The 26,866-nt window shown below is 43.3% G+C and overlaps 1 protein-coding gene and 1 long non-coding RNA gene across 3 annotated transcripts in view; one reads left to right on the top strand and one right to left on the bottom strand.

The window, feature by feature from the left end:
- Positions 1 to 26,866, top strand: part of PDE6A (phosphodiesterase 6A) — a 552,155-nt gene that overhangs the window by 397,059 nt on the left and 128,230 nt on the right. For both annotated transcript variants that reach the window (XM_069651410.1, XM_069651409.1), the window contains exons 3-6: positions 1,603 to 1,692; positions 14,984 to 15,124; positions 15,763 to 15,837; positions 25,475 to 25,539. In XM_069651410.1, the coding sequence (XP_069507511.1) occupies positions 1,603 to 1,692; positions 14,984 to 15,124; positions 15,763 to 15,837; positions 25,475 to 25,539 (371 nt within the window). The remainder of the gene's footprint in view (positions 1 to 1,602; positions 1,693 to 14,983; positions 15,125 to 15,762; positions 15,838 to 25,474; positions 25,540 to 26,866) is intronic.
- The window catches only part of LOC138580686 (uncharacterized), a 226,369-nt gene that overhangs the window by 194,019 nt on the left and 5,484 nt on the right, over positions 1 to 26,866 (bottom strand). The window lies entirely within an intron of this gene.

Here is a 26,866-nt window from a genome sequence, read left to right as displayed (position 1 = left end):
AAATGTTACAGATGGAGGGGTGTCTTGCAAACATTGGGTGATTTAGCACACCTCTTCTTGGAGGTTGATTGTGATATGTGAAGGCTGGGTCTTTGAAGATAGAGGTGCTCGGAAAGGGCAGATTGGATTGGACAGAGGTGTTCACGGCAACCCCTGTGGGTTATCCCTCCTCCCCCATTCGTTATGGGGTCTTCTCCTTGTACTTTGTTGTTTTTTTTGTTTTGTTTGCTTGCTTCGTTTTTGGTCCTTTTTTTATTTACCAGTTGACTGATATTTCAACATGTTGCTTGTTTAAAAAATCTGTTGCCTATTTGTCTACTTTGTTTACTGTTTTGTAAAATACACATATATTTTTTTTAAAGTCAGGAGAAATCCACTATGAATATGTAAATACACATATCTTTTTTAAAAAGCAGGAGAAATCCAGTATGAATTGCTACACATGTAAAAAGAAATATGATGCCATGAAGACTAGGAACAACAGTATTGTGAAGGCTGGGTTTTGCACGTAGAGAACACTGCACTGGTTTCTAATAGAGGACATTGGGTGGCTTGGAGCATTCTAAGAAGTGTGTAGGTGACAGAGTTCAGAGCACACCTCAGAGAAGAGCACAAGGCCACGTGTGGGATGCCAATGAGGGATGTTTTGCAATAGTCCACATTGCTTAGGACAAGAGTCTTAATGAAGTTGTTGCTTGAAAGCAGTGAGGGAGGGCCAATCTTACATTTGTGCAGTAGATGGAACTGAGTGCTGCTGATGGTCGAGTTGATGAAGAAGGACTATTGCATAGCGCTGTCAGAAAGGGCTCCAAACATATGGGTTAGGTTGAATCAGCAATGAGTTCAAGCGTGTACAATAAGGGGAGGTCATGGATTTGAGAGTGATGGATTGTGGGAATGATATCACCTCTGTTCATCAGGCCTCTCAGGACCATCCAGTGGGGCTTTGGCATTGTGCAGTTTCCCAGCTTGCTCAGGAGGTCGGGGGGAAGGAGGGGAAGAAATAAAGTATCTGGACATTGTTTGTGATTGGGTGATAGATGAACCCCCCTGAGGATATGATATGACCAATCCAGGTGCTGTGCCACCACGAGAGGAAAAGCCTTTGGAAGGGGAGCTTAGGCAAGTGTCACTGAGCTAGAATGGCATACTGGTGATTTGAGAGGGGGCGAATTAAATGATAAAGTCCATAGCCTCACATTTCCTATTAGATCACATTACCAGAAGCACGCACCTACACATTCATGAAGTGAGTCTTAAGCCTATCAAGGCTTGGTGCCGGAGGTCCCCAATTGCTGTGCAGTCATTATCCGTCATTTCATGTTTATGGGAATAACTTGATGGGCATTTGTAGGTGGCAGAACATTTCGTATCACTCATGACCTACTTGCTAAGGATCTCCCCTGTCTCAAAGCCCTACAGTCCTCCACTTTATATTCTATGTGCTATAGGCCCCAATAACAAGCCCAGCTAAGGCCTTCTCCCCAGTGTCTGTTTCAATGCGAGTGCAATGCCCCCGTTGTTAGTTCAGTCAAATCCTCAGCTTTACCAACAAGACCTCCAAGATCACTAACCTTCTGTTTTGTTTTCCTTTTTTAATAGATTTTCCTTAAGTACCTCAATTTTGCCAATTTAATACTCAAGGTGTTTCACCTGAGCTATCTACACAACTGTGAAACCCGCAGAGGCCAGGTAAGGCACTATTACTGTTATTTGTGGGCTATGGTGACCTTGGGTGATTTGCTTCTTATAGGGTAGAATGTTCTTGATGGTCATATATGCGATACGTTTGACCCCGAGAAGGAGATCTTATGGTCAGGCATCACAGTTTGGTCATGGGATGAAGTCGGGATTAGAACCTGTATCTCTTGTCTTTGCAATGATTCATGCAGCCCCTACGCCACATCCCCTGCTGAAGCTTTAGGGTTCTAACCAATGTAGAGCGTTTCACTTCGGGGATGATGTTTACACTCAGCCAGTTGCAGGTCTGCTGTTTGAGTAGGGTGACAGCAGTGATGGTTCTCGAACAAAGCAATGTTATGCGGCTACGAACAACATCTACCAACACCACCGCCCGCAGGGAGACTGGAATTTCCGGATAGACCACAAAAGCAGCACATGCCACTCCCTTGAAAGGGAGAGGGGTGGTCCACGCATGCCACAATGGTCACCCTCATAAATATGCAGTGTGTGCCCTACGAGACCCCCATTTAATACTATTAATAATTGTATATGTTTGTGCTTTTCATAAGGCTACCAAAGTAGGGCAGCTCCAAAGCGTGAGGGTGAACAATACAAATAGAAGGGAGAGCCAACAAGTGAAAAGAGGGAGGCTTGTGCATATATCATGTTGGCTGCATGTACTGTGCTAATGCTCTTCTGGTACTGATGCAGAGGATTGAAACAGACGTAGGGGCTTTTTCTTAAATGACCCCAGGTCTGGACACCTAAACATTATATCAACAATGTGATGTGTTACACTAACGACGACAATGGAACCACAAGCCCCAAGATAAATGACTCATTCACACAAGTGGGTCTAAAAGAAATGTGTGTTCAGAAATGGCCTTGGCGAAGCATTATGCTGCGAAACATGCGTTAGCCTTATCTGAACACGGAGTGTAACAAAAAAGACTAAAAATTAGTTATGATGTGAATTAAAGGATGAACATGTTACAAACCGACTGTGAAGTACTTATTTGAAACTTACCAACTAAATCTTTTCATACTTACTCAGGCGTCTACATGCATGTGACCTGGGGCACCCCTTGTATCGCCTCCCCCACGGCTTTGTAGGTTTGGTACGGTTTCGGGTATCACAACTAGTGTCCCTGTGACAGATGTTACCGGAGCGCTTGCCCAGGAATGAGCTTCCAATGTGCCTCGTTATAGTCCAGGCGGCACTATAGGGCACTTCTGCAGCAGCGCTCCCATTCTAGCCCGTGATCCATGCTCACCCAGTCCTGCATAAGGTGGAGACATCACGGCTGTCAAAGTACAGTAAGCGATATTGCAACAATGTTTTGTCAAGGTTCTTTAGTGCCAGTGGAAGCCACTGCCATTACATTTGTCAAGCCGTTTAACTCCCCGCGGTTGGTGCGGATTTTTGTGGTTGCATCAAACAGTGTTTCCAACATGAAAAAAAACGACATCTAAGACATCTAAAGAGAGAGACACTGGACATACGTAATTGTTCAAATTCATAATGTATAGATGGCGCCTTTCTTTGTGTATCTGGTGGGGGGTGGGGGGGATGTATGGTAAAAGAGTGGGAACCCTGACTGGAGCGATGGGTATTGAAGCTTCTCCTAGGACTTCGGCAATGAAGGCCCACCGAAGTGTCGAGACTGGGGCATGGGCTTATCTCTACCATTGCAATGGTCTTGGCGGCTCGTGTGAAACTTGCGCAGCGTATTGTAGGCGGCGAGGAGCATCCTTTGCCGGGAGAGGCACGGGTAGCATAGAGGCGCACAGCAAAGCACAGCACAGCCATCTTATTGGCTGCAGCCCTGAAGAATGCTAAGTCTTTATGGACTGGTGTTCACTTAACTCAGGGAACAAGTACCACAATATTTACCGCCCTGCCCAATTCCACAACCGGAAGTTATGCAAAACGTTCTTCTCTAGCATATTCCTGGAGGTAAATTTTTCTCTTTATCTCCCAAAAATTAGACGATTCATCCTGGCGGGAGTGCCGCTCGCAAGATATGTGCCAAAAGCCCTCACCCCATGGGGGTGCAAAAACGAGGATGAACTCCACCAATAGACCACTTGTATTCCACCAGTAATTCCTCTGGACCGAGCGCGGGGAACAACATTTGAGTTTGGTGGTATTTTCAGGAAAATAATAAAAAGGATTTCCGCCAAACTTGGAATGAGGTCGAATGTCATTCACTGATTTTAAAAAACACACAGTTAAAAAAACCTTGAGAGGTTGGAGCCAGGCATGGAATAGAGGTCGTTTGTCTTTTATCCTGAATATATACATTGGTAATCTTTGCACCGATGCTGATGTCACGAAGGTACATGGTATAGCCGCCAGCACTCAAGTACTGGGGAATATTATCAGTGTTTACATTGTGGTGGAGTGATAAACATTTCACTGCAGAGAGGATGGATACATACAATGAAACTTGACATAGTGTATAGGTTTTGTGAATATAATTTAAAAGACACTAGCCCAAAACCTGCCTAGCCACACCCTGTTCAGTGCTTTTCTGCTCGCAAGCTAGGCCTGCACTTTAAACAATGAAATAAATAAATGCAAATAGAACTGTTCATGCCTTTTTAAACAAAACGTACAAATCTAACGAATTGTACGTTTTTTTTAACCAAACACTTAGGCATTGTACTGTTTGCATGTTTTATTATTGTGTACGCCAATTCAACCCTGCAGAAGTTCCACAATGAAATCGCCTGCCTTGTTTTACTGAGCGACTTCAAGTTCCTTTTCTTCATGTCTCCTCACCTGTGTGAAGCATCCTTGAGTCGTCTAAAACACAAATCCGGTGGCCTCTATCCTGCCTTATGTAGGTGTGCCTATCAATGTCATCCAACCGCTTTGTGGGTTCCCTTCATATGTAATGGATACAGTGGAAGTCACTGAGGTCACACAACCATCAATGTTCTCCAACCTGGGATCCTCAGCGTCATTCCCAAACTTTCGGGGTACTCCCCAACGTCCAGAACACCTTTTAGAAATGTTTTCAACAAAAAACAGCCTGTGACTTTACCATTTTCTTATTTCAAAATCACCCATGGAAAGGGTCTGCAGGGGGAAATGTGATCCTGCCCCTACAAGGCTAAACGTTACCCAGCAAACCCAGTACTCTCAACCAGAGCAACTATTTTTTTGCTTGTTTCCTCTAATCACGTGCCTTTTTCCCTGAGACTTTTTTCATTAGTGTTGTGTGTCTAAACCATGAGCCTGTTTCATCTTTTCTGTTCTGTACAGTGCAGATCCAGTGTTTTATATTTATTTGAGCAAAAGGGATGTCCATTTTCAACAGAAATGACTTAGAAATGGCGGCAGCATTCCCCAGTAGGGTGCATCTACAACAGCAAGAACAAAAGAGCAAAGCTGTACAAATATACACAAGTACAATATTATGCGGGTACAATATTACACAGCACTGGAGCTATTGGTGCGATCAGGTTGGCTGGATGATGAGGTTTGTGGGTGGGATCCCTTTTTTAGCCAGAAGGAGACGTTTAAACCGGGCTTTGAAGAGAGCCGCGTTCTGAGTGGCTGGCGCTATGTCCACCTTTTCAAAGGCAGAAACCTATTTTGAATAAACTAGAGAGCAGTGCCTGCACCCCTGTCTTTTCTCTTTGGATGATGTGATGGCTCCACTGTTCCAAACCTTCTCAAAATACAGTGGAGAGATGGGAAGCCATGTTGTGATCAAATGCCCTAGAGGACTCGAAGATTAGCAAGGGAATAAGGAGGTCTGACGGGAGTCAAAAGCCAGACAATGATCTTCTGAAGGAGTGGGTGTTGCAAGGCCCTCAGCAGAGAGCGACAGCATTAAGGTATTGGGGGATATACTGAGCTTCAGAACATACAATCTGGGGAGCATGGTTCTCTGCACTCGCATTAAGCCGAGTCTCCATTTAATTCCCCCATGGTTCCCTCAGAGGTAGCTACCACGTTTGATATCCGCATCATGCACTTTTTCCCTCTGTTGAGGCACTCACTGCAAGATGCTGCCCAATATTGTGATGCCTTTTATGCAACTATAATCCTTGTAACATGAGTTGATAGACGTTTGATCGATGTTTGTTGTTGACATGCCACTACTAAATGACGAGATTTCCTTAACATTGAGACATCACTCTGTTGTTAGTTCCCCAGAAGCCACCCAATCCATGAAGCAAAGCCTAGAGAATACAGATGTGATCTTCATCACCAAGTAGAGGTTCCTATGTACATGCTGAACCTCATGTCCGGCACTGCTTCAGTTTATGTACTTTCGGCTGACACCAGGGCAATTGCATACATCTAGGGAGATCATCAGCGAGGAAACTCTCCCTCTTGGTGAATGGTTAGACATTTGGTAATCCAGTCAGAATGCATTACAGCCCAACTAAGGCGTGTGTGAGTGCTTGCAGACCCTGGTTTGGGGTACTCTGGAACCCATTGCACATATCTTCTTGAAGCATGCCTCAACCAGAACAAATCCATCAATGAAGGAGAGAAAATTGAAGGCCCATCAGGGGGACCCTGGCTTTCTCTGTGCGCGCTGTTTTCCTAATTGTGTCCAGAAAATAACTGATTTCCTATCATCAAGATCTTTGGTTCCTCTAGAGTCTAGATAGAGATGCCAAGAAGAAAATGTGAGATTCTGTTCTATAAACGCTATTACTTTGAAGTTTGTTAATTGTTCCACAGCAGATCCCTGCAGGACCTGCCTTGAGAATGCCATCCGAATCCAGAACTCTACAGAAAGAGATGTCACTGTTAGTCACTCCCAATAAAGGGCTTCCAGGCTACGGCTTTGAGGTTTAAGACCAGAAGCTCCACAGAACATCTTGCTACAATCTTAATGGCAATGCTCATTTTGGTTCACATGCAAACAAAGGAACAATTAGGATGGAGGTAAATGATGATGCTCACAAAGCTGCCTGTTTGGAAACAAGAAATCCACCTGTGTGACCTTTCCTTAGGACTGTCTCAGAAATGGAATTATAAGGGAGGTGTTTCAGCTCTAGGAAACGCCTTTCTAAGCACACTTGGATCAGTACAAGCACAGGCCGCAGGTGGAACATGAGACTATTTGATCCATCTCTGATGTTTGGAAGTCACCTTCAATTCAACAGTGATAATGACTCCTTGAGCCCACCCTCAATGTTCAGCATCCAGGTGGGAGGGAGAGTTATTCATTTCTTACTATAGTGCAAGGAAATATTAACATACTCGGGCTATTCAACCCGTGCTATCAGAACATAGCCATGAGTTGATGTGGTACCCAATAAAGACACCACTAGTCCACCTTCAAATTCTAAGGCAACCTTTTGATGCCCTAAAACCAAGGAAGTGGTGGAGATAGCCCCTCTCATTAAGGTAAGCAAAGGGTTAAACTCCAGGTGCCCCTAAAAGAAAGACATTGTCGGGTGTGAGACCAGTTTCAGATTCTTTGTGTGAACTTTTCTTTGAAGAAAATCAACTTCAAGATGCTGCCGCTCTATCAATTCCTTCCTGCCCTCTATCATGGGTACTTGTTGTAGACACTTATTTCTTCATTCCAGTTTGTGCTCGCTACAGGAAGTTCCTGGAAGTCTGATTATATCAGCAAGCTTTTCAATTCAAAGTGTTAAAATTCAGGTTGAAATCAGTTCCAAGAGATTTTTCAAAGTGCACGACAAGAAACTTCAGGCCGGGATTGAAAGCGGAGCACTTACTTCTACCCATACTCATAAGGGCAAGAACATTTGAGTTGGAATATTCCCCTCTCCTCCAGGCAGATCACAGTGTTTAAGGCCTCTTAGTGAAATGGGAAAGTCTACTTCACATCCGAATAAGAGTGTTCCATACTTCAGTGCAACTGGAGGTGCGCTTTTAGGAAAATAATGTTCTTTGGAGAAGAGGTTCTCTGGCATCTCCCAGAATTGCAAATTAATGAAAAGCATCAAACTCTGACAGTTTGAACTGCTAAAGCTGATAACTCGATCCTGGGCCTATTGCACGTTTTCATCCCATGCACCTAAACATTTTACCACAGTGCCTGGTGGATTAACGGAAACCGGCCTTGAGTACTAGGGAGACGTGCTCATAATGTGCAAGCTAGCAGAAGAATCTCTGTGCTGGTGGACCTCAAGGGCCATTGTGATGAAGGGCACTTTCAAGAGGGTGTGTATCTAGGCACAGACCTATTTGACACAATGGTGCACACAAAATGCACAAGCTTCAGGCGTCTGGAACACAATTCTACTTCCATGCATTTTCACCCTTTTTTTCTTGCCCCAGGAACGATTCAAAGGTAAAGACCTCCAATATCAGAATTATCCTGACTGCAAGGCTGACCAGGTAAATGGTGTGAGCCAGAATGTATTCACCGAACAGCCGCTTACCATTAAAGACTGCCGTTCAGACACAAAATGCTTTCGTGATTGGGGGTTATGAGCTATACTAAGGGTACCTGGTAAGGTCTTGATCATCCAGGAGGACAATATATTTAAACAGAGCAATTAACCGATACTATAAGTAATGGACAGAACAACTGATAAATACTTCTAACCAGGATTAGTAACGTAATAAATATTTATTTTAATACACTATACATGAAGACTGTGGTCATCTCAAACGTATACAAATATCTTCCTACAAAATACCTAATAAAAATAGTAGTGTCCCCATCTCCATTCAACTTATTTGATCAGGTGTGCTCATTCACACCCTCATTCACACCTCTCATTCAATGTCACTCTTCTATACTGACCTATACAAATACAGGGCTAAATAAACGTAATTTGCCAATTCTCATACACCCCCAAAGTCAACAAGTGTGTCTTTCTGTTACACAAGTGTTGCCACAAGTGTTGTCATCACGTGTTTCAGCCGGAATGCGCAGGCCTATATACTGTGGCCCTTAGATGACTCCAGCCTTCTTCAGGACAGAGTGGGTGCCTGATCATGGCCACTTCTACGCCTTTCAATGTTGGTGCCTCAGCTACAGAAATCCATAAAAAATACATTTAAAAAAATCAATAAAAAAAACAGTGATGTTCTGTCCATACTTGCTAATTCTATACTTAGGCATGCTTACTCATGCTTGTAACCACTGAATGTATACAAGTCCTGGACTTACCGCCAAGGAATAGTTTTGTATGCAGGCATGGGACTATGGGATTACTCCGTAATGTTCAGGCAACTGAATCATCTGAAACCATGTATATCTGTGGGCAACAAGGTGCAGAACAGACAGCAATGAATGTTCTGTACACTACGTGTACCTTAGGAGACCCGCTGTATAACAGTTACAGATGGCTGCACAGCACTGTATTTACTGTCTGATTTTTGGGGAATATCTCCTTCCTCTATGTCCAGTGAAGGATGGCCCAATCTAGGTAACCCACACCGGCCTGTGAAGAAGTGACCCATAATGATTAGTGTTGGATATTGTGTATCTCATGAGAATGATACAATGGAAATTAAATACAGTGAATCCGCAAAAATTGCCAAAAGACATAACAGGATATAAAGATGAAAAAACGTACCCATACCTACTTAATGGATTCTATACCGAACAAAATGGCAGTTACAACAACAGACGTCAAAACAGATATGTTATTTTTTCTAATACCCGGGGATCGTCTAGTGACTCAGACCAGTCCTCTGGAGCTACAGTGACCTGGACAGGGCAGGGGATGCAACAAGGCGGCAACAGACAACGAACACCACAATTTGTGCAAAGGATGCAGACAAGACAGTGGTACTTCAACCAATAATGGACGATAAAATACCCATTTTAAATGTTTCCAAATACACACTCACTAAGTCAGAGACAGATTTGTTGGGGAAAGGTCTATACGATGGACCAGTGACCAGGGCCGACCCCTTCACCTGTTTTATCACAGAACATCCGGCTGAAACACTTTTTTGAAATGTATATGCCTCAACACCACACAGATACGACAACAGCTGGACGGGAGAGCACTGAAACAGCTAACATCACAGGCTTGAAATGAAAGTCCAATTTTATCCCTCCACCGAAGGATAGGCATGACGGAAAACGTTTTTCTACTCAAAAATCAAATTTACAAACAACAGAAGGGGGTCCACATGGGGGCTACTTTTGCCCGGACATAGTTAACCTTTACATGTCCAACTTTGAGGAACGTTTTATATCCAGTACCATCAAACAGTTTGGCAACAAAATCACAGTATGCAAGAGATACATAGACAATGTGTTTCTGGTATGGAGAGGTACGGTGGCATCCCTTATGGATTTCCATCAATGGCTGAACAGGTGTGATCCTAATAGCAAATTCACCCTGGAATGTAGCTCTGACTGTGCCCGTTTTCTGGATCTAAAAATCTTAAAAGTAACAGACAAACTTCGCACCACTCTCTATAGGTAGAGGACAGACTGCAATAGTTTACTCCATTTCACCAGCTTCCATCCGGCTAGCCTTAAACTCAATTTGCCCTACGGGCAGTTCCTCCCCATTCGCCGAAGCTGCTCCGATGAACAGGACTTTGAACATCATGCAGAACAACTCAAGACCTGACTCACTGAGAGAGGCTATTCCAGAAAAATGGTCAAAGATAACTACAAGAGGGCAGCTAATACCAACCAGGATGTATGCCGTACCAAACAGGCCAAACCAGAGAATAAAAGATTGATATGTGTTACCATGTTCAGTCCAATAAGCAATGCCATCAAGAAAATAGTGAATAGAAACTGAAATCTGGTTAAACAACAGGGGTCACTAGCCCAAAAACGCATGTTTGCATTTAAGAGAAACAGTAATCTGCGGCAGAAACTGGTACACACGTACACGGATACACCCAGTGACCAGACAGTTCTAAAGCAATGGGGCCCCCCCCCCATTCCAGGCCACTATAAATTTGGCAAGTCTGTAGCCTGTAGGTTCACAGAAACCATGCATGTTTTTGGACACGGACATATAAAGTGGGAACTGAGGCACCACACTAACTGTCAAACTAAAAACGCCATCCACAGCATCAAATGCCCCTGCAATTTGATCTATGTGGGCAAAACTATCCACCCCGTTAAACAGCACATATTTGAACATAGGTCATGTAACAGAAATAAGATTAGTGATAAACCTTTGGTGGAACACTATTCGAGGATGGGCCACACAGACCGAGATTGCCGATAGTTTATTCTCCAAACACTAAAACCACAGTCACGTGGTGGCAACCTGGCAGCTCAGCTGCACAGAACAGAACAGAAATGGATCTATCATCTAAATACAGTTAACCAAGGACTAAATATTTCTGTCGAATGGAATAACGTCATCTGCATATGAAGGGGGCATTCCTCGGATCCTATGAGCAATTTGCAGATAATGTTATGTGTTGGGTCCTATTCGTCATGATTCTCGCCACAATGCTTCCGATGACGTGATGGATTTTTTTCCCACTGGGTGCAGCACCCTCGTCACCCCCACCCGAGGGTTCACTGTCTCTCCCTGGGCCTGGTAGAATATTTGCGCTCTATGGCTAGTCTGTTTTTTGCCTTTCCCTCTTTTCAGTGAACACCTAGCTGTATGGGAATGGCTGCAGGCTTAACACTTGTTTAATTGCACATCTAATAAAGGCCAACTGCGTTCGTGTTGCGGGCTGGCACCCACATCAACAATGTAACCCCTGTGTCTCCCTTATCCACTGATTCAGTAGGCATTTTAGAAATGTTTTGAAAATGACCATACCCACGCCTGCATCCTTGTGGCACCAGGCACATAGTCCTGTTTCTTTGCCCATAGATTCCGAACAGCTGATTCTTAATCACGCTGCTCTGGGCGTTCTATTTAGATGCCCAGAGAGAGCACTGTGCGCCGCGGTTAATGGAGCAATCTAACTCAGGTAAGAGCTGCACTATTTGCTCTGGACTCACGCGTGTCCCGACAGTTAAGTATATAGTAGACACAGACGATCGTGATTGGCGGACATCATTATATGTCCCTAAGAGACTGAATGAGCAACTAAGCGGTGCTAGGGGGAGTGCTCCCGCCCGCTACGAATAGTGATATTTGCATCTGACTGATGTAGTCCTGCCTCCTCTTCTAACATAGACGAACAAGAGATGTCACACATCAGGACTCACTTAATTGAGATCTAGCATGTTCAACCCCTAGTTTGTTACATGAAATGAAGGGGGAGTGCCATGTGTGGCTTGCCCCTGTTCTTGAGTATAAACTAGAGATTCACAGCAGTTTGTCTTTTAATACATTAACACTACCAGGGCACTCACGGGAAAACAAGCCGAGGCATCACAAACTACATTGGGAATGCAGTGCATCCATCATAAATAGGACAACCAGACAGCCACTGGTAGGGGTAAGTGGATTCACTTTATTTATTTTCCATTGTATCATTCTCATGAGATACACAATATTCGACCCTAATCGTTATGGGTAATTTCTTCACAGGCCAGTGTCGGTTACCTAGATTGGTCCATCCTTCACTGGACATAGATGACGGAGATATTCCAAAAAAGCAGACAGTAAATACAGTGCTATGCAGCCATCTGTAACTGTTATACAGATGGTCTTCTAAGGTACATGTAGTGTACAGAACATTCATTGCTGTCTGTTCTGCACCTTGTTGCCCACAGATATACATGGTTTCAAATGATTCAGTCGTCTGAGCATTCCGCATTAATCCCATAGTCCCGTGCCTGCATCCAAAACTATTCCTTGGAGGTAAGTCCGGGACTTGTATACATTCAGTGGTTACAAGCATGAGTAAGCATGCCTAAGTATAGAATTAACAAGTATGGACAGAAAATCACTGGTGATAGGATTTTTTAATTGATTTTTTAATGGATGTTTTTTATAGATTTTTGTAGATGAGGTACCAACATTAAAAGGCGTAGAAGTGGGGCATAATCAGGCACCCACTCAGTACTGAAGAAGGCTGGAGACATCTAAGGGCCAGAGTATATAGGCCTGCGCATTCTGGCTGAAACAGGTGTCGACAACACTTGTGACAACACTTGTTGTGTAACAGAAAGACACACTTGTTGACATTGGTGGTGTATGAGAATTGGCAAATTATGTTTATTTAGCCTTGTATTTGTATAGGCCAGTATAGAAGAGTGACTTTGAATGAGAGCTGCGAATGAGTTTGTGAATGAGCACGCCTGATCAAATAGGTTGAATGGAGTTGTGGCCACTACTATTTTTATTAGGTGTTTTGTATGAAGATTTTTTGTATAAGTTTGAGATGACCACAGTCTTCATGTATTGTGTATTAAAATAAATATGTATTACGTTACTTATCCTGGTTAGAAGTATTTATCTGCTGTTCTGTCCACTACATATCGTGATTGGGGGTAAGACAGTTTAGCACAATCTAATATCTCTGAGCTTAGAGCAGGTGTTCCCCAGGCTTTCCAATAAAAGATCTTTGAAAAATGTCCCACAAATTGCATAGAAGGCAGAAATACAAAATTCAACAGTGTCAAACATCTTGAAGTGGACGAAGGTGACAGTTTTTTGCCTGTTGAAGGATTTTAATCCACATACTTGCCGGTTTTACTTGCTCCCTGAAATCTGATCTTGCTTTCAACAGTCCTTCTTAAGAGTTATCTTTGATCAATTACAGCTAACAGGCAGATCCCTACTTCGGCTTCCTTTTAGAAGATTGTGTACATTTTCTTGCCACGAGTGTGGAGTAAGGTTTGTCAATCTTGATCCACCAGTGAGGAGTCCATTTTCCATCCGGGAAGTAAGAGAAGCTTTAGTTGGAAACCATGCTTTGGGTTGAGCTTATGGCTATTTCTTGGATATCAGCCTTTCTAGTAGCAGTTAGTTTAAGTAGGTGGATTAGTGTGATCCAGGATTTCTGGGTGGATGAGCCGTTCTGTATTTTCCATCGAGATGAGGTGGTACATTTGCTAATCATAGAGTAGGTGCTCCTTTTTCCAAGTAGTCCATTTTGAGGAAGAGTGTATGCTGCCTCAGACTTTGCTATAGAGGATCAAATTGGTGTTTGCCGCTGGACTGCGTACTGAGTAAAGCCAACACTGCACCCCTTCTGGGTAACAGCAGTGTTGGTGAAATAAGTGGCCTTTTGCCCTGGAAGCTGGTACATGCCCGTTTTACCTTGATTTGGATGCAAACGTGTAAACCTAATTGGGGCAAGCTGCAATCCCTGACTTGTTTCAATAAACAGCCTATTGAAGGTACTGCTCACCATTCCGTTCTGAAAGATTATGAATGCGGGCGCATTTTCCATGACCCAAAAGGAGATACCACTTAACTTTGAATATGCTTCCCTTTCGTTCTCATCTTCATTGCATTCGTAGCACAATTTCAGTTCAGGCCAGTGGCAGCCTTCTCTAGGATCCAAGTGGAACTGAGATGGCCGCTCTGGTACATTCACGTCTAGGAAATGGTTGTCCTTCAGGATTACTCGAGGAAGACACATTTTCATAAGGGAGCATGTGCTGTGCATTTTGTTTTTTAAAAGTTACTTTTATTTTATGGTTTCAAATATTATTCGAGAGGTAAAATATTATTCAAAAGGTGTCCTGTGATCCATCCAGGAACATTTTAACAGGCATGTATACCTTTTGAATGTAATGTAGGTACCCATGATCGATCACTGTGCTTGAATGTAAATGACTGTACCTTGTAATGAATTGAATGACTGAGTCGTTTAGGTCTAGGGACGCTTCATCACACAAAGGTGTTGTATGGGGTAAAGTGTTGCCTTCATTGTTAATGTGGGCGATGGCACCAGTGCAGCACTGTTATCAAAGCTGTTTCGAGGATTGAAAAGCTCAACATCAAAGACCGAGTAAGATAAACTGCTAATCTAATGCTTATTTTTTGATGGCCCCTCCACTGGTTTAGCAGGAGTTTGGGTGATGATCCTCTAGATCAGGGCTTTGCTACCTTTGGCTCTGCAGATGTTTTCAACTACAACTCCCGTCAGCCCTATCCAGCATAGTCAACCGTGAGTGATGTTTGGAGTCTTAGTCCAAATCTTCTGGAGAGCCTCAAGTTGCAAGGCCACTGCACTAGTACAGGCATTTGGTAAAGGACCCTGCTCTTCAACCATTAGAATCTCTACCTATATCTTTTGAGTGATAAAGACGTAACTCAGTTAGAGGTCAGCTTCTGGGAGGGTGAAACCAATGATCTCCCGGCAAAGTGATTTCCAACATGTATGATGACCAGAAACAAGATATATTAGTAGATGCTGTCATTGTGCTGCATGGCTCACACTGAGAACATGGCTTGGCTGCTTGCACTTAAGATAGCAATGCTGTGTTTTCTCTCCCGCCAGGTGCTGCTGTGGTCTGCGAGCAAGGTCTTTGAGGAGTTGACTGACATTGAGAGGCAGTTTCACAAAGCCCTGTACACAGTCCGCGCCTTCCTGAATTGTGACAGATACTCTGTGGGTCTACTCGATATGACCAAGACAAAGGTGGGACATAGCCGCAAACAGGCAGACCCTCTTCATGAGAGACGGATGGGTGTGCCAGAGTGCGTCCTGTGTGGGGTCACATGGAAAGATCTATTTCATGCTTCGACGGTCTACCCTTGCAGGGGGTCGACATATAGTGCACTTCAGAGGAACTGTGTCTGAAATCTATATAATGAACCCCTCAGTGTGCAAAAGCCAAAATTCTGCAATATAATGGCCTTTCTCCATTACCTAACTGTATGATCAAGGAAAAACAAGCTTATTTCAGCATTGGGCTTGTCAGATACTGTCATCCCAGTTCGCATATGACCTTTGATTCGATATCTGTGGGTCCCACAAGGCAGTCATATACCTATTAACTATCTGGCTAATACTAACCGTCTAACTCGGGCAAATCCATAAAGACTTACAGATAGATGGAAGAGAAAGGAGATGGAAATATCAATTGGCAGACATTCATTAAATGAAGTCACTGCTGATGTACGCTCCTGGATTGAATGATGCAGGGGGGGACTGTTAAAAGTAGACTTTTCTAGCACGCCCATCATAGTCTCATTCCATTATGAACTGCTGTAAAACACCCAATTTTGCCTCTGTTAAAACATAAGCATTAACCTTCTGTCTTCTACTTACTGCAGGAATTTTTCGACGAGTGGCCTGTGCTGATGGGAGAGGTGCCTCCATACTCAGGACCTAAGACTCCAGATGGAAGGGTAGGTCTCCAGCATCTCTACGCTGCTGATGGTCTATTTAGCGTGCACAGCAACCACCTCTAGAATAGATCTAGAAATCAAACCTGATAAGTAGTCACTGGTGTGCTCCTTCCTTGGTGTTTCATGGATACACATGATAATTTGGTGGGGGAAAAACGAATTGAGAAATGACCACATTTTTGGGACCGAAAAACGAATATTTGCTTTTTGAACTTTTGTAAAAAATCACGCAGCCCTCTACTACCCTAACGTATACCCTTACTCCACCCCCGCTTATTATTTACTATACATATACTAAAATAACTACTATTTTCGGTCAAATAAATGTGTTAATTTCTCATTTGGTTTTCTGTATAAGGTTATTTATACGGATTCAGTGTTTTATGTAGTAATGAAACTTCATCTGCGTTTGCAATCATGATTCTAATGATTTGAATTGTTTACTTAAAGGAGGCCATTGCTGTGATAGGTTAGAGACCTAGGTGTTGTCTGGTGACCTTTGAGGTTTCTTGATCAAAGGACAGCCCTTATCTGCCCTTGATATCTATGTTATGTTTGAATATGTCTCACTCAGAAGCAAGTACTAGCAACCTATGATTTCTATGAGGAAGAGTGAGGAAAACGTTCTCCTGACATGCGGAATGGTGTGGAGTCCACTGAAGCCAATTCAGTAGAATGCACAGCTTCCTCCATGTGTTTCCATATAGTATGTGGGCAAAGCAGGGAGAATGACTTGAATTTTCTTGCCATCCTGATTGGTTAAAAGTTCAGCCTCTATGCTTTGATGGAACCCTTATGCGCTCTTACTGACCATAACATCCCCGGTGTCTGTCATCCACTAGAACACAGGGCATACATTGGATGTGCTGGCAATGCTCCAACACCAAGGTGTTTTGGCACTCTTTGGTGATATTTCATCCATTACTTCTGCTCTGTGGTGTGGAAGGTAGGTGTTCTTCCGGTATCACATGAAAATACTGTATATAAAAAAACGAATGGTTGAAATGATCGGATTTCGGCTGTACCAAAATTACATACAATCGAAAATGACAAACATTTTAACCATTCGGTTTTCATTATAGCGAACGAGAGAAGCGGGAATTGCGACGGTGTCCCCCGCACCCTTGTTTGCTATAATGGAATTGGGGGTTGTCGGGGTGTCCCCCGCATCCAAAACAAAGGTTTCGATACAAATTTTAAAAAATGAAGGACCCTGCAGCACCGCTTCAGATCCACAGAAGTGAAGGGAACTGGCGGTGGAGGGACTCGGCGGCACAGAGCGAAGTGTGCAGCCAAAAGGTAAGTAAGGGGGTGGGATGTAGAAAGGCTGTGTAGTAGTGGGGTGCTTATTTCGAACATGAAAATTTATAATGCAATATTTTCGTCTTCGTAATGTTTGAATTCAAAATAATCAAATACATCCGTTCTGGCAACCTTTAGTCGCATGATAATGCTCGTATGATACGCAAAATATGGTAATGTTACTATTTATCTCACTTGCCATGATTGCCTTACACCAGAGTAGCCACGATGCCAGAACTAGCGTGCAACCAGATTCTGCAGATTAGTTCTTATGTCATGGTTTTGTGGTATTGTCGCATTTCAGGGCTCAGTCTACGTCAAGCACTGCCATAGAACATCACAGGTTCTCCGCTCAGTTTCTGCAGCTTCACAAACCCATTGAGGCCCATTTTCCAGCATCACGAACCTTAGTTGCGTCTTAGTAGTTCCAGCTCTTGTACCATTCGCTTCTCAGAGACCAAATCATAGTACACTGCTTTATTGGTAAAGTTAAAAAATGCCTGTTTGTATTGAAAAAATCATACTTAAGATGGCATTTTCCATTGGAAGAAACATTAGTCAATAGGATCAGTTATCGGCCTGAGTATACCACGAATGCATGCATGAGTAGCAGGTGCAGGGCACAGAGAAGCAGTTCAAAGGAAACAGTGGCGTTGGAACAAGTCAACGACTGGTGCACTGGAGAAAGCAGATTTGATTATAAGGACGGGTGTTTGCAGATGTGGTCCAATGCAGAATCTGGTGAACTCGACTATATGTCCTGCAGTATTGCAGATTGCAAGATTGCAGAATATGAGGAAAGTTGGGAATTGTAAGGCGTTAACAGTGAATTAAGAAACAGACGAAGAATTTAGTTCAGAATAGTGTAGACTAAGTAACTCCGACTAATGAAGACCTGGTTTAGTGGTGAATGAAAAGTAGTTCACCCTGATGCGTTGAATATATGTTAATTCATCTAGTACAATTTCTTCTAGTAATCACTTTTTCAAAAGCATTTATTTCAGTGCATTTTGATATATTTAAAATACATTGCACGCACTTTTTCACTGCCTAAAATGAATATACATATTTCCTAAATTGGGGAATTACATCTGTATGCCCCCAAAGTTCCAAGGAAGGCGTTCAAAATGTGTTTTTTTTTTTGCTTATGCGAATCTGAGCCTCTAGGGGGCAGGTTGGGGTCAGCAGTGACAGGGCGCACATTTTATTTTAGCTCATTTCCTCAAGTGCTTTTCCACATGAGCAGTGATTGAAGTGAGCAGGAACGGTCGGGAGCAGCGCTCCACTACTTTCATTTTTTTTCTGTTTACCATTCCTCTACTTTTTACAAGCATATTCACCATTATACATGATATTATATGATATGATATTTTATTTATATAGTGTCTATGCACAATGTGTTTCAAAGCGCTTCAAGGCAAGGGAGGGAACTGGGGAAAATACAATGACATTCGGACAGGCCATGGACAGTAAGGATGTGAAATTAACTATCGTACTCGGCCTGACAACATTTCAGATAGTGCAAGAGCTAAGACATAGATAAGGAAGGGAGGGGGAGAGTGGAAAGGAAATGGAAACAGACAAGCGACTACCGTACTAGGCCTGATGACACTTCTGGTAGAGATGGAGAAAACAAAAGGTGAGGGAGAGGGGTGCCGAAAGTAAGGGGGAGGGACAAAACAAGCGACTATCATACTATGCCTGACAACATTTCAGATGGTGCTGGGGGAAGGAAAAAACTAGTAAGGGGAGGGGCGAGGAGACAGACGTGGTTGCTATCATACTAGGTCCAGGGACAATTCTAATAGAGTAAGTGCATAGAAGAAGTAAGGGGGGAGATAGGAAAAGGGAGAAAGTGAGAGGAGGGGAGAATAGTGAGTTAGCAGTCAAAAAGAGTGGAGAAGCAAGAGGGGAGAGCGAATACAATTGCAGAAGTCAGTAGTAACACATAGTGTTGCAAGCCTGGATACAAGATGAAGATGCGAGCAGCAGGATTCAGGGCCACCATGACAAAGGCTGACACACTGTGAATCAATGAAGTCCATAAAAGTCAAATCCAGCATTGGCCACAAGACGTTGATGGTGAAACTAAAATGTATCAGGACAGACCCCTGCAGAAGTAGGCTAGAAGAGGGGGAGCAGGGTAGAAGAATCAAGCAAAAGAGGTAACACCTGTTCAACGTATATAGAAGAGTTGACCATTCATGTCCTTTTGCAAGTGTAAAGTTGTAATAGGAAGCTTAGTTACTAGTCACTTAGACTATTGGAATGCCCTGGCCGCAACACCTTGCCCCATGTTGCACTAGGCTTCCGCCTATCCTCTCCACTGCCGAGACCACAGTTGCACAACTTCTTTCGGTATACTTCTCCCACTGCACATGCGTAATTGCACAATACAACCAAACATACATCATGTACAACAGCTTCACATTCAGGGAAAATACAGCTTGTACAGCACATATGAAAATGAACCACAGATCCTTTAGAAGCACTACCTTTTCAGAATAAAAATCACTACCAACAAATAAGCACCTTTCCACATGCCAGACTGGCTCCCGACCATCTGATTAGAGCACAATGCGCAACACTCAGGAGTCTATGGTGACTAGAAGACATCACAGCAAAGCACCACCACAATTGTCTCCCTTAATATTGAAACCTCAAGACTGGACATCCTCAATCATCAACCACGACAGCCAAACACCCCTCCCCGTAATGCAACCGACAGTGAGAAGAATCATTTGAAAGCCCTACATAAACCCCAGGAACACGCCCTATCTTTTGACTAGCCCTCACTTTCTCTCCATTTTACCACATCAGGGACATCATTTCACCAAAATGCCAAGGGTAGCATAAGTGACATCACATGACCCTTGACCCCCTGATGACATCACAGGAAGTGATGCCATTTGACCCCACCCTGAAGTGATATCGTGGGAAGCGATGGAACACGACCTTTCACCCGTTGACAAAACAGGAAGTGGCATCACATAGCATTGTACACTACGAAAAATATGGTTACGATATCACTATAATGTGATGTACATTTCATACAAGAATGGATCGCCATATGTATTGTTAAGATCACTGTGTATAGGCCCATATTACCAAATGACTGTGATTGCAAGCAGACGTCCATGACCAAATGATAATGGTGTGTTATTATATAGCACTTACGCTTAAGCGCTTTATATAGAAAAAATATACACCCAATATCACCAACCTGTGTTGGTACTCATTTATCGACCTCAGAAGGATGAAAGGCTGAGTTAAGACATTTAAGAACAGACTAAACCAGTGACTCACCCCCTGAAGTGACCTTTAATGAGTCTAGAAATTATTGTATAGAATTCCAGAAAGACACATTATTTGGTATTCCTATTCTTTCTTATTTAGGGTCAGTGCTGAAAGTGTTAGACTTGTGGCACTCCTGTTCTTATGTTTCTTCGTTTTTTAAGGGGCCTGAACAAGAAAGCTAGCCACTCCAGAAGTAAAGAGCCACATGGTGCTGGCCACAGCCCAGGAGATTGCATTACAAAAAAATAATATATTAAAAACTTTTTTTACATATCTTTTTAGAGGTCTCAAGGGAGACCACAGAGGTCACAAGGGAGACCTCTGGTGACCCCTAAATGACGTTCCTGGACCACACATGAACGCAAAACTTCCAATCGCACACAGCTTTTTTAAAAAAAAAACCTTTACCCAAATTTTGAACATCACAAACTTACAGCTGTAACAACAACCAACATAATCTGTCTCTGCACAACAAACCTAAACACAACAAGCATGAGGCCGCCCCTCTGGACACAACGCCTCCTACACTTCTCATCTAAATAGCTTAAAGGCACACAGAGCTTAGGGTACTTGCAATTGTAAACCTCAACACAAAGCAGTGCAATCTTGCCTTCCTCCCCGCTCAACTAATCAAACCCGCCCACTCTCTTCCAGTTCCGCCAGAGTGACTGGAGACCATGCAAATGGCCGCGGTGCATTATACAAATCCTAATAACATAACATATTGAAACTATGAGCACTACAAAACAGGGGAGAACCCCGTAACACTCACATTTTGCCAAAAGAAACCAAGATCACCCTTCTCACTTTCTTCCCCACTGCTCTGTGAACCCAGACAAACCTCTACCATTGCTGCGAATAAGTTACAAAGACGGACATGGGCATACCCCAACCCCCACCCAAACCTAAAGCGTTCCCCCTTCAACTTAACATTTTAAAATACGCCCTTACTTAACTTTTTTATCCAACATCAACGCTGTTCATTCACCTTTTAAAGTGTACCTTCAGAAATACACTTACATTCTTGTGTAATATTGTATTTACATTTTCAAGAATAAGTAAAAAAACAGCCGAGTATATTCAATGCAATACTCTACAGTACTACAGAATTCATACTAAGTGAAGGGCACACAGAGAACTACAATTCAATGGTATCCCTCCCAGAAATATCCCCACCAAAAATATCACCGTACATACGGCCGTTTGTCTCGCCATAGGTGATATTTTTGGGGAGGATATTTTGTGGGAGGGGGGTTTGCGGGGGTGTCCCCGCACATTTTTAAATAATGCGGAGGGCTGTGGGGGTGTCCCCCGCAGGGTCCATGGGTCAATATTGCTGCAAAAATATGGCGATATTTTAGTATCGCGATATTTTAGCGGGATATGAACACATGGAACCAATTCAACTAATCCATACATAATGAATAGAAACCCATCCCAACAATCATACAAAACTAACAAACAAGACTAACATCAAAATTAAAAAATACAGTTTTTAAATAAAAATAATAAATTATGTATATATATATATATATATATATATATATATATATATTGATAGATAAATAAATAGATAGAGCCAGTCAAAGGAAACAAGTGACAAGTGAAACCAGCATCCAAGTTGAAAGACATTTGTTTTAATGCAGATTAAATATATATAAAATGGTCTGCAGTGGTTTAATCTCCGCGCGTTGTACAGTGAACTTTTTGGTTGTGTAAATTTGAACACCACAGTATTATGTGTGTATATGTTCTATTAGAACAATAGGGGTCTATAACAACCCACACTTCCAAACTCCAAGTAGTTTGCAATATAACTTTAGATGCCAGTAGTTTCTAGTGCAAAGCTTTTCGTTACTGTGTGTTTGGACAAAATCCATCCTGAAAAGTTTACTAGGGCAAGCAGCTGAACATGTGATAAAGTGGAGGGGTTCCAAGGTCGCTTCATGATTCATATTATTATCGCTTGAGCTGCAAACTAGAAGGGTTAGGGGTTTCTTTTTCCTCTCCTTATTGCTTTGCCATTTAAGTCCTGCTAAATTAAACCTGAAAGTACATGTTTAGTCCAAAATATAGGCTCATACAAATCCCAACTAACCATGACATCGGGGCTCTCTGTGAGAAGGAGCATGATCCCCCGAGCTGGGGCTGGGAGTCAATGGATCCCAGGAGTAGGGCGGGGGAGGGTATGAGTGGGTTGAGGGGACGGGCACACCATCTCACTCCAGGAACTGGGAACAGGAGTGCAGGGAGGTGACGGGCATGATTCCAGGAAGTGTGGACTGGAGAAGCTGGAGGTGACGGGCATATAATATAATGCCAGAATGTGTGTAGAGATGGGTGCATGATATCATGGCATAAACTGGGGCTATGTTTGGGATTAGTTAATGACGCTTGATATATTGCAAAGCACTTGGGTCGAGAACTGGCGGGCAAAGTGGGTTGAGTGCATAGGTGTGTCCAGGGAGTGGCCTGGGGTGGCACGTGCCTGGAATCAGATTGGCCACCACAGGTGCCACTCCATTATCGTAAACTATGATCATTATATCATTGCACTCGTACTTCATACCACCCCTGCATATGTCAGTGCCACACTTGGGCCAACCCAGTCAAGAGCCTGGACACGTGACTGGTTGAGGGGGCGGGCACAAGATATAACTCCGGAAACTGGGAACAGGAGTGGGTGGAGGTGACTGGCGCATGATATAATGTGAAGAACTGGGGACCGATGTGGGTGGAGTGGACGGGCACATAATATATTGTCTGGAATTGGGAACAAGAGTGATTGGAGGTGAAAGGCAAATGGTGTAAGGCCAGAAACTGGGGGCATGTTTGGGATGGATCTGGCCTGCCTCGTCACATGGCTGTTTTTGCTGCAATTTTTGTAGCTCTTTTTATGAGGATGCAAGCCATCCATACCACTCTCCTGCACCCATCCCCCAAACCCTCAATAGCCCAGACATAATCAACAGGCTCAACAGCTGTAAAATCTTTAGGTGTCTACCTTGACTCCTCACTATCCATGTCCCGCCAGGTCAACGCCATAGCCTCTTCTGCCGCACTCACCACCAAGGTGATCAATGCAGTTAAGCATTTTCTCTCCACCAAAAACTGCCTGTCCATTGCCAGAGCTACAGTAGGCTCTAAATTGGACTACTGCAATGCCCTATTCTTGGGCACCTCGGCAAAAAACCTAAACAGACTTCAAGTCACACAAAATAAGGCCCTCAGGGCAGCTCTGAGCATTCCCAAAAGGGAACACATCTCTCAAGCTAGGAAAGATGCCCACTGGCTACCAGTCAAGGAACGCATACTCTTCAAATCAATGGCCATTACACACAGGTGCCTCTCATCAGATGCCCCACCCTACCTATCTGAAAGAATCACCCTCAACTCCTCCAACAGACCTACCAGATCCCACATCTCGAATCATATCTATGTCCCCACCTTCAAAAGAACGAACGCGGGAGGGTCCAGCTTTTGACGCTTGCCACCAAAAAACTGGAATGCCTTGCCTACCACACTAAGGAATGAAAGATCCTACTCTACCTTCCGCAAAAGGTTAAAAACTTCACTGTTCTGCTAATTGACCTAACCAACCTGCATACATTTGCTGTTCAGCTGTAACCCTAGCAACAGCATAACGTACATATGTTTCCTCTGTTTCTCCTCTGTTCATTGTATATATAAGTCTTCATCTCTGTCTGTGACTGTTCCAAGCCAAGTACTCTGTAACAGCGCCACGATGCCCCAGGGCCGCTGTGCGCTTTATAAATGCAAATAAATAAATAAAATAAATCACCAAATGCAGTAAAATGGCCACGATAAGGTGGGCGGGTAAGGTTTTGGGCTTAAGTGAGGGGCACTTGATGTAGTGCAAAGAACACGGGGCGACAGTGGGAGACGGTGAAGTAAACATGATATAACGCCGGGCACAAGGGAGGGTGGAGTGTGGGGGTGGTGTGTGAGACAAGGGATTTCCAAAGAGGGAAACAAGAAAACATGAATACAGGAAGATGAGACACAAACGACTTTGAGTAGATGGGACATTTGGAGGGAAGGGGGCAGGACAGCAGGGATGTAGGGAGTGAACAGCAGCACACAATGAGATATTTGGGGGCAGGTGATGGGAGTGGCATATTTTATAAGGCTTCCTTCAGTTTACCTAAGAGGGCTATTGCAAGTCACATAGGAGTTTTGGATCCCTCCAAATGAGCTTGTTTTGTTTGGGGTAACCAGAGGACTCATGTCACCTGATATCACTTGATATATTGCAAAGCACCTGGGCTTTTATGTAGCAAGCTAATGCATGCTGCGGTTCGTACCTATTGCTAACGTCAATTGAACACATTGGACTAAAAGATCTTGATGCTGTTCATTTGTAATGGCGAAAGCGCAGTGCTGGCAAAGTGACACGGACTCGCCTGTTTGCCCTATGTTTGCAAGTCTCGTGTCTCTATATGGTCACAGGCTGCTGTGTGACTGGCAATATCCTGATTATGTAGACTTGGGTGCACCGTATCTCATATAATAGCGTCAGGGGTGGCATCACAAAGCTGCTGAATAATCATGTAACCTTTGTGCAGTTCGATGGCTGTCAGTTATCAGAAACCAGTACCGAGTAACTGTCTCTTGAAGGCAAGAACTAGAGTTAGAGCAAGCTAGGAAATCATTTGAAATACTGTTTGGAACCGGAAAGAGGAATGGGATGGAGTTGACTGTGGACTCGGGGGATGCTTAAGAATAAGAGCGCATGGTGGTGTGAGAACAGGACTCCAGTCTGTAGGCACAACCTTCAGATTCCCTAGAGGAGAGTCGGCTTCAGATATTAATGGCACATGGGAATCTGGAACGCCTCCCATTTGAACTCACTTTTTCCAGAATGATCATAGATAACCAGAGGTAACAATAAAGATGTGTTGTTTTGGGAAGGGGTTCACCAAGTTGCCTTTTGGGCAGATGAAAATTCTCGCCACTTACGTGCTGATGAACAAGCTCTGCAGAGATTAATATCTTGTGCATTTTCTTTGTTGTGCAGGAAGTCATCTTCTACAAAGTGGTCGACTACATCCTACATGGGAAGGAGGAGATTAAAGTCATCCCGTAAGTGCTCACTCAAATCCCATGGAGAGCTCGCTGTTTACTTGATACTGTTAAAGGCGGTGTCTAGTTAAAGGATCGAATCCAAAGGGTCGACAGGTCAAAGGATCAACAAAAGGGTCGACAGGTCAAAGGATCACATTTTTTTTTTAATTGTATATATTTTTTTAGGTTTTCGTTTAGGAAAAAAGTGGTTTTTGGCAAAAAAAGAGGGTTGGGGCAGATCCCCCAAAAAATAAAAAAAATGTGAAAAAAAATAAAAATAATAATTCGATCCTTTGACCTGTCGACCCTTTCACTGTCGATCCTTTGACCTACAACCGTTAAAGGCATGTACTGTTTTGGATCCCAGGCACAGGTTATGAAAACCTTTCTTTCATTTAGGCTGAATGCATCAAACACTGGGTTCATAATGTACTGAATGGGGTTAAGATAAACGAGAACGTATGATGCACTCATTCCACAGCGAGTAACTCAGGAAAAAATGGAGTGGGGATCCATAACAAGAGCTAAAGATGCAGAGGTCAGAGTGAAGCATAGGCGACTCTGCGTTTTGACCACGGCACCACAACAGCTTTGGTGGCTGTAGGCTATGCATGGTCGTACCCAGACATGATGCTCCATTTAGATATATTAGCTAGAGGGAAAAGAAATCCAGAGGTTTACAGAAATTAGGGGAAACTGCTAGAATCAGAGTGATCAGGACCTGTGTAACAACAAACTGCAAAGATCAGCATTGGGAGATCTTGACCTCTGGATGGTGAAAAGCTTGGCCTCAAACAAGCTGGTCTGCATGGATGCACGCCCCGGGCTGTGGATGTGAGCGAAAATGTGTTCCCCTTAAGATAGGCACTGACCTTTCTAGATACTCGCAAATGTGTTCCCCTTAAGATAGGCACTGACCTTTCTAGATACTCGCAAATGTGTTCCCCTTAAGATAGGCACTGACCTTCCTAGATACTCAGAGACTTCTTTTTATGCTTAGAATCAGGCCCAGATCAGGGGAAACAGAGCCCATTACAGCCTGGTGATTTGCACCTTAACCCTGGCTGAATGAGACAGCTTGATAATTCAAGTTCCCGGTCGGTGGTTTCTTCTTTATACAAAAACCATAATTTGCACATATTGGGAAATGTGTTTGCAATCTTACTCATTGGCCAAGAATGATTTAATTCAGTTCAAGACATTTTATTGATTTTTTCTTAAGTAGTCAGACTAATAGTACAGGCATCCCTGTAACATAGCTTGATATTATACAAGCATCCCGGTCCAAATGCTTACATTTCATTAGTGATTACTTTATAAAAAAACGTATGGGATTGAAGAGAAG

This window comes from Ambystoma mexicanum, chromosome 3p (assembly GCF_040938575.1).
Source record: "Ambystoma mexicanum isolate Mex_15411 chromosome 3p, UKY_AmexF1_1, whole genome shotgun sequence".
In the NCBI taxonomy this organism is placed as follows: Eukaryota; Metazoa; Chordata; class Amphibia; order Caudata; family Ambystomatidae; genus Ambystoma; species Ambystoma mexicanum.
The sequence above is the reverse complement of the archived record's forward strand: the minus strand, read 5'-3'. Positions and strand labels throughout refer to the sequence as shown.